General features: G+C 37.0%; 2 protein-coding genes across 2 annotated transcripts; both read left to right on the forward strand.

The window, feature by feature from the left end:
- Positions 1-2268: 2268 nt before the first annotated feature.
- LOC150081943 (caspase-7-like) lies at positions 2269-3024 on the forward strand. Its single transcript, XM_090380375.1, has one exon. The coding sequence runs from the start codon at positions 2269-2271 to the stop codon at positions 3022-3024; it is 756 nt and encodes a 251-aa protein (XP_090236501.1).
- A 2788-nt stretch (positions 3025-5812) lies between these two features.
- On the forward strand, positions 5813-6481 carry LOC150081944 (irregular chiasm C-roughest protein-like). The gene has a single exon (XM_090380376.1). The coding sequence runs from the start codon at positions 5813-5815 to the stop codon at positions 6479-6481; it is 669 nt and encodes a 222-aa protein (XP_090236502.1).
- Positions 6482-9381: the final 2900 nt, after the last annotated feature.

The following is a 9381-nucleotide window of genomic DNA, read 5'->3' on the forward strand; positions in this document are numbered from 1 at the left end:
GAATTGGTCAACATTTAGAGAATCATAACGATCAGGTGTCAATAGCTACATTGGTGTTGATTGGTTTAATAATCAGCATATTTGCGAAGGAGGAGTTTAGTAATCATCAGGTCATACCGTCAGAAGTATGCAAATGTGAAGGTGATGACATCACGTGATGAGTTATTTACGAATGCTCGAATTACATTACAAAATCTTGAATATACTCAATGCCTATGGTTTACTTCGACTACTGAGCAGACTATGTTTCAGCTTCGACTCACATTTAAGGAAGTCAAATGCCAATGGTTAACCACGCAACTCTACTACACGTTTCCTGTGGAAGAGCATTTGGTGAGTCAAACTAGCTGCCCACAAAACAAATTTTGTCGTTTGGGAGATGCATGTCATCGGGATTTTAATTTTCCCGCGTTGACGAAAGAAGCACTTAATTAGCCGGAAATTACCGACTGTCTTGCTGGAGACAGTGGATCTATTTGTTTGATCATTGACAGCCAATCGTGTATTCACTACCGAGGTTGGCTTGTCTCTGACTTCACGAAGTCGTATGAAGTAAGAAATATCAATGGAATGTCGTGTTTTTATGTCATAGTTGCGCATACTGAAGAGGATGGAAAAGATGAAGAAATAGTCCTTAAGGATTTTGCTCGAACACAGAAAGGAATTGAAATATAAATTGTTGGAGCCTATGACCAACCAATAGGAATCTTAGATTCTCTATTGATTATGCCAGTTGGACAGCCTCAGGAAGCATATTTGGACAAGGCCGCCCCAATATCAAGACCAAAATATGGAGAAATAGGAGACGTTCAGTCTAATTACATGTATCGAAGTACTTTATTTTTGATAAGAATATCATACAGTGCCACTTATACGAAGCAAGAGTTACTTGTAGACGAAAGAAAGCCTACTTATCTAAAATGGTGGCAGGGAAGATCAATAAGTTGCCTAAAACTCGAACGTTCCATCAATTTTATACGGATCAATCCAGACAGTTGCTATCTAAAATGCTACAATCTGCACCTTTGGTGTTAGATTTAAACTTTAATGGCTACACTTTCTTTATGGAAACTCACACAGTATGTCCAAAATTGTCACCGAGTTAACCGTACCAGTAGGATGTTATGCATGTAGTACCTTAGCAGTCATGCCTGTGACGGCCTTATCAACCTGTCTTGCAGGAAGGGTCGTAGTCACCTTTAAAGGGATAGAAATAGCTACCAGATCTTTATTTCTGACCACATGAGCCAAGGAAATCCAGATACAAATTAAGACTGATCAGAAATATCATATTGAGCAAATTTGTTTGGTAGGACGCACTATTTCTGACTGTCGAGATCTAGAGTTTTGCTTGGACGACCCCACGGTAGTGGTAAGTCATCCAAATTACTCTCAGGTGCAAAAGTATCCAAGTTTCAGTTCAGGAGAATGTCCATGGGAAGTCATTGTGCGTTTCCTTCGGGGAACAAGTCTTACTTCTTGGCTTATATATCCTGCTATCTTAATGTTTAGTATCTTAGGAGGTTTGTTTATAGTAGGGGCTTGTTTGGCCTGCACAAGGAAGTATATAGATCAAACGATCTGTTAAGGTGTAAATATATATATATAAAAAAAGAAACATTTTTGTTTGTATATAGATATATCATGGTAATAATAAGTTACCGTTGCAATCATAACCTCTAGTAGCAGCAATAGGAACAGTTGGGTGGAATGTTTGTTAAAGAAGGTGATTAGGAAAATGGGTATAATTCTTCATGTTTCTTCATACTCTTAGAATTTATCAAGCAAGAGGCTAAAGAAGCAACAAATCATCTTGAGTCTACTCTCCTTTATCTTCATTACAGAAGAGAAAAGGACGAAGAAGACATGCTTCAACACCGAAGCACTTCAAATGAAACGGGAGTTAGTAATCAACCTCACTCTGAGATGCATGGGTGTAATCAGAGATGGACGGGAGACTTAGAAGTCGTCATCGTTCAACAATTATCCACCACGCCGACGATATACTTCACAAAATAATAAAGTTCAGCTTATGAACCCATATGGGAGGTACCACCATTAATCGGATATGCAATATTAAATCCTTATAAGAGTGTAATACCACCAAGAACACATCAGGTCTTCTCAACGGATTTGCGAATCCATATTCCTCTAGGGTGTATTGGATTTGTTGCCACTCGGGAAGGGCAAACTGCCTTATCTACATATCTTAGAGTAGAATCTCAGATAATTTCCCCCATGAGCAATGAACCTTTGGAAATTACGATCATGAATATTGGTGACAAACGACTTGGAATTGGGCGAGGAGTGAGAATGGCTAGAATAATTTGCGAGCGTCTTGAGTTCCCTCAATTAATAGAGAGATGTTTAGGAAGGGAAATCACTCCCTCCCACTATGCTTTACCAGTACCGATGCCGCAATTACTTTTGGGAGAGGAAGCCTATCAAATGGATCATAACACGAAGGGAGTGTGTGTGATTCTATGTAATCGAGTTTTTGATATTATACCTCCAGGATGTGATGGGATGAGCGCTGGACGCGACGCAGAAAGGTTACGTGGATGTTTTTTAGTCATGGGATTTATGGCACAGGTATACTACAATGCCTCAAGGCAAGAAATTGGAGCGATTCTATATAGAATTGCAAGAGAAGATCATTCACAAGTGGATTGTTTCGTATGTTGTGTTATCACACGTGGAGATGATACCAGGTTACTTGTAAGAGATGGACTGTATACTTTTGATGTGCTTACTTGTCATCTTATGGAAAGCAAAGCCCCGACACTTGCGGGTAAACTCAAAATTTATTTTCTGCAAAATTGCCATGGTATTCGATCAAAAAATATTGGTGTACAATCCACAGATCACACAGTTTATCAGTGGTCAATACGACCATTTGCTCAGTCCGATTTTCTTGTGGTTCATTCGGCCGTGCCATGGTGTCCATCTTGGCAAATGAGGACAAATGGAAGTTGGTTTTTTCAGCGTCTTTGTGACAAACTGAAGAGAATATTGGAGCCATGAATCTAATGGAACTCCTCACTAAGTTGAATCGAGAATTTGTCGCAATTTTCAATACAATCGAGGATCTTGCGAATGTCACAGTAGAAAGAGTCTTATGTATAGCATCATGGCTTACCAAGACTATTTATCTGGCGAGTAATTTTAATCTCTTGGCTCTCAATGAATCATGGGATATTTTAGATGCAATAGCTCCTCCAGAGAATGCTGAGTGTGATAATAATAAGGAAGACAATGTTCAAATTATAAAAGAAATCAGACGATGTTCGTATCAAACATCATGTTTTAACAAAAAAAAAAAAAAAAATTTTATCAGTTTATGGTGGGCTAAGTACAAAAAAAAAAAAATCTAACTTTGCAAATAATTGGGCAAGAAAAGAACATATCTATCTATACCGATGAACACTAATAATAGTAAACCAATAAGATAGAACAATGAAAAAAAAACTGCTTAATAGTAACGTCATTTATAAATAAACTCTAAAAGAGTATACCATCTTATTCACATGCAGGCGTCACCGTACTACAGATATTAGCATGGCACAGGAAGAAGCTACATCTATTGAAGAATTGGAAAAGGAGATAGCTAGTTTAAGGATGGACGTATTTCAAGTCAAATATCATTGCATGAGACCTCGAATGCCTATGTACACAATTTACGATCGACAGGAACGGGTAAAACAGGCATTGATGAACAGCTCTAATCACACATCAAGTGGAAAGAGTGGAACCTACACAGGACGAATGGAAAGAAAAGGAAGTTTTGTTTCTCCACCTTAGGGATCAACTTCACAACATGTATCCCGAATCTAAAGTATCAATTATTGGTTCTTCGTCCACCCGACTTGAAACGTGGAACTCAGACCTAGACATAAATGTCAGCCTATTGACTCTTGGACCCGAGTTTCGACCACTCACTGCGAGAAGGACTGTTGAAGATATATGTATTGGTTTATGACAACGGACCTATGCATAAAAGCAGACCCAATCGTACGGGCAAGGGTACCAATTATCAAATTATTGTTTCGAAGTCATGGACCACGAAGGAAAACAATTTCTGTTGATATTTGCATGAATAACCCTTGTGCGGAAGCAAATAGTGACCTTTTGCGTGCCTATTCACAGATTGATGGAAGGGTGTAAACCCTCACTCTGAATTTGAAATATCTTTCTAGAGAGCTTCAAATAAAAGGAGCAGGTAGGAATGGCATATCATCTGATGGCCTCACCATCATGGTTATTTACTTTTTACAAAGAGTTAATCCCCCAGTTCTTCCCGTGTTGCAAGAACTGCATAACCTGACAAAAGATTATGAATGGAAAGGAGTGCCAACCCGATATAAATATGATTTGGGAAACATTTTTCGTACATGGTCAGGATGGGGAAAGAACAAGGACGGAGTTGGAGTACTGTGGTTAAGACTGTTGTTATATTATAGTGACGAATTTGACTATCCATGTAATAATAGCAATAGGAAGGGGAACCACTTATTTTAGAAAAGAGAGACCAGAATGGGTTTCCCCGTTAGCGATCGAAGATCCGTTTGAATTGGATAGAAATTTGGGGAGTCATTTCAGTCAACCCAATTTTCTTCGTTTTTGTCAGACCCTTCGGTCAACACTTTTTGTTGCAGCCACTATGCAGACCGTATTAGAAAAAAGAACTACCGAAATCATCAGAAACACACAAAGTTATGGCCGACAGCCAAAATGATGAATGTAACGCAGTAATACACAGATAGATTGTAGATTATTCTTAATAATGTTATGTTTTTATTTTAAAAAAAATGGAGAGAATTTTTGTACAACTTCTCTTGAGAGCTCTTTTAAGTTAATTATAACGCAGCATTTATGCTTCAAAGACGTCTATTATCATCGACATATTAATGTCAAATATAAGAAATCAATGATGTTTGTTAACGTGTCTATGACCAATCCTAAAAAGAGAAACAAAATCTATGTCTGTTGTGTAGGGTTCAATATTTTGATTAATACAAGAAGAGTGGAAAGGAAGATGAAGAGAGAAAATTATATCATCATTAGTTTTATTCTGAAGTGGATCAATGCAACCGCCCTGGATAATATCTTTGTCATTCAACCTATTAATCGAACCGCCATATTGGGACAGTCTGTGATGTTGCCATGTATCAGTACCATTCCCGCCACTACATTTCAATGGTTCCAGGATAACAAATCCTTAGGCGATGGATATCACATAGGGATTTGGTCAAGATACAGTCTAGTTGGATCAACAGCGAAAAGAACTTATAATCTTGAAATAAAACCTGTAGAGTTACAAGATGAAGCTGAATTTCATTGCGAATTGACATTATTGGATGGGAGTATAGTTACTTCATCCAGAGCTTTCCTGACAGTGTTAGTACCCTCAGAACCACCAGTTATTATGGAAGGTGCCCATTTTAATCTCAGAAGGAAAAGGTTTATCATTAACATGCCGCGTTGTTACAGGCAAACCGGCACCCAGTTTTTCTGGAAAGATTGGAATCAACGAGTTCTACTGTCAGATGTCACGTTTCTGAAGCGAGCCGATTCGACGAGAAGAAGACAACTGTAGATTTGATATGGCAGATTAGAACAGTAAATGAATCATGGGGTGAAGGGACTGTTACCTGTGTTATTTAACATCCAACTTTAGCAACAACACTAACGGCCCAGGCAACGTTTAGCGTAAGATACAAGCCAAAAGTCACACTTCAACTTTTGAAGAAACCAAAAATAGTTGGAGACGACCTAAAATTTTTTTTGTAATGCAAAGGCAAATCCAATCACTATGAATTACTTCTGGTTTCTAAATAACGTCACGTTATCGAATACACATCGATCTTTGTTAGAGATGCGTGACTTACAAGAACAAACTGATGGAAGTGAAATTTCGTGCATGGTAGAGAATGAAGTAGTAGTTTCAGTCAAAATTTATCGAGTTAATATAGTCTATGAACCTAAATTTTTATCGAAAATGAACAATACCGCAGTGCAAGCTGGCAATACTGTTGTTCTAAATTGTACAGTTCATGCCAAATCACCATTAAAGATCACATGGAAAAGGGATGGAGAATATTTAGAAACGACAAATTCACGAGAATTAATGATTAACAATGTATGGGAATCAAAGACGGGAAAATATGAGTGTTCCATCTCGAATCCTTCTTATCCAACAATTCAAGACAGTTGTTTAGTGTTTGTTCCAGGACCGCTGTCTGTTCACTGCAGACGAAGTTATGTTGCTGAACTCGACGAGATCTTACATTTGCCGTGTATGATCAAGAACGTGCCACCAGTTGCATATTGGTTTTGGACGTTCCAGGGACGAGCGATTCTTACGGAATTTAAATGGGATTTAAAAGTTCATAACTACACTAGTTACACTAGATTTACATTGATTATTGTCAGGATCACTTCAGATACTTTTGGTCAGTATGTTTTTCATGTAGTTTCATGAATGGGGAACAACAGAAATTTTGATGACTATTCGTCAACAAAGTGATTTGGACTTCATCTCTTTAATAATAACCGCATCAAGTAGGTTGTCGTTATTCTTGGACTTAGAGTCCTGATCTTGGAGAAATGGTGCTGTGAAGATGTTGATTTGATACAAGTGCACAATATTAGCGCCCCCAAAAGTTACCTATGTTACCCCAATTGCTGGAAATATGGAATATGAGGAAATTCATTAGAAAAAGGCAGACGTAAATTGAAAAACGTGGGAAGCCTTCCACTCAGAAAAACGCCACGTATGTTGTACGTAATGACGGAGATCTTGTAAAAAAAAAGAAAAGAACATGGGAGGACCGAATATGCCTATATAAAACTTAATCAATCAAAATGAAAGGAGTACGAATACAGTTATCATCATTGAACTAGTCAGAGCATTTATCATTCATTATAGATGCCTCCAAAAAACTCAATACGTTGTAAAGGATGTATAAGGATTAGGAATAATCAACGGGAATTTCTACGTGGTAGACTACACTTTTTAAAGGAAGATTCAAATACCTTTTCACTTAAGGAAGGACGGAAGGAAGATTCAAATACCTTTTCACTTAAGGAAGGAAGGAAGATTCAAATACCTTTTCTACATATTTTGAGTAAATATGCCAGAGAACAGATGAATTTGTTATTATAATATTTTTATTATTATAGATTAAGGGGGTCGGATATACTCAAACGGATATCACTATCAGAGAGCTCTAGATTAAAGGGGCTGGATATACGATGTATTATTATTATTCGTTAAGACCACAATCAAAACAGCCTGATAGTGCCGATTTGATCTATGACGATGAAGCGTTCTCACCATTACCACTCTTATGTAGGCCGACATGAAATAAAAAAAGAAGAAGAGAAAGAAAATTATATTAGCAAGTATAACTTTCTTGCTGGATGAACTGTTTATCTGAAGATTATGTCAACAGAGACCTTGTTCTAGTACAATAGTTGATGTATAATTCAATCAAGTAGAATAATGTAATCATGGTAGTAATGTAATTAATATCTTAATTGATTGATGTTTTATTCATATATCTGACTTATATTTTTTATCTATAATTCCATTTGTATTTTAATGAGAATTCTCAACATATATGACAGATTGAGAGAATGTTTTTATGCCATAAGGCTTAGTTTATAGCTACTATTAGAAATGTGTGTATAACAAGTATTATGTATTAGTATACTACAATTTTTGTATTTGTTAATATGTAGTGAAAGGAAGAAAATAATGAATATAAATATTATCAGTTAAACTTATTTTAACGTATGTCAAATAATTTAGAAGTCTTTAGTTGTATATTACATCATATTGTATGGATCATTATGTAATATGATCTGTTATAGACATGTAACTTTTAATATTGATTTTTTTAAATAATTTGATATCTTTTGAACAATAAGATTATTCAAAATGTATAATCATATTTATAATCACATTGTATTAGTTTGAAATAGCTGATATGTAATAGTAATGCTATTCTTTCTTATCTGGATCATTATCTTACCGATGTGTTTTCAAGAATCAAATGTTCAGGTTTGAATATATAGAAACTTTTATCTTTACAATTTTTGGACACTAAAAGACTTTTCTTCTTAAAACTCAACATCTACATTTTATGAGGAAACTTCTTAATTTGAACGATCACCAGATGTGATGTAGTGATTCTACAAGATCATTCAAAGGAAGAACAGAATGTGATTGAACTGTTTTATGTTTATGAGAAAGTGTAAGAACAAAATTCTTACACTTATCCTAGCGAATGTTATGTTATAAATATTATAACATAACAAGAAAAAAAATATGTATATATTAAATAATAGTATTTACATAGGATGATTTTCAGCTTAGATTGCGATCGCTCTGTACCATACAGTCAAGTAGGGGAGGATTAACGTAACAACGGGGGGTAGCAGGACGGTACACAAGACAATGGGAGCACTGGAACACTTGTACAAAGGGAGCACCGTAAGGCCAGTTCATGGTCGCATAAACAGAAAGTGAGCAGCTCTTTGGAAGGAAAGAACAAGGGAACCGACTCCCCCTTGTGGAGAGGAAGATTTTAAGAACTAAGAGGGTGAAGGAGACCCTGGATGTGGCATACACACTGTGGTTATGGCTGCCACTAGATGAAACAGACCGACTCCTTGAGCACTTATTAATTTCAAGGAGCGGTAGAGAAGAAACAGAGTGGACTAATAGCGGTAAGTGAATCGGGAATGATCACAAGGAAATATCTAGAAATTTCTAGACGCCCAGTAGTTCATCGAAGTTGATGGAAATTTGTAAACAGGAAGTTACCCCAGGAGAGGGAAGGGCCAAGAAAAACGGAAGAAGTGGGAGAGAGCGAATGAGAATAATGAGATGAGGAAGAACGAACGACGATTGGATAAAAATTAGAATGAGCGGCTGAAACAAAAAGGAGATGCAAGACAGGAAAGAGGAGTTAGGAGTTTTTTTTGGGAGAGTTGTGAGTTTTGGCAGTGTGGAAGTTTAGAGAGTTCCCGTGGAGATGCCTGAGTGATGTGCGGCTGGAAAGAAATCCTGAGAAGTGCCGGGAGAATCGCCAGAAAGTAGGGGACAGAGTAATGAGTTGTGGGAGTTGCTGTTTAAGAGTTGTTGGAATAGGAAGGAGATAACCGTTGAAAGATGGAAACACCTATGCTGGAGCTGAAAAAAAAAAGGATCGAAAAGCCTCGGTATAGCAAGATAAGGAAGAGCTACATAGCCAGGCTTCTCAATAAAGTAGTAAGAAGAGTCCTGATAATTCTATTATGATTCCCAGTTTCGACGAACTGATCAGACGCCCAAAAAGCAGGCCGGAGCAACTTATTTAATAGCCGTATGGAAAG

Source organism: Mastigoproctus giganteus, chromosome 8 (genome assembly GCF_048544385.1).
Source record: "Mastigoproctus giganteus isolate SK-2022 chromosome 8, ASM4854438v1, whole genome shotgun sequence".
NCBI lineage: Eukaryota > Metazoa > Arthropoda > Arachnida > Uropygi > Thelyphonidae > Mastigoproctus > Mastigoproctus giganteus.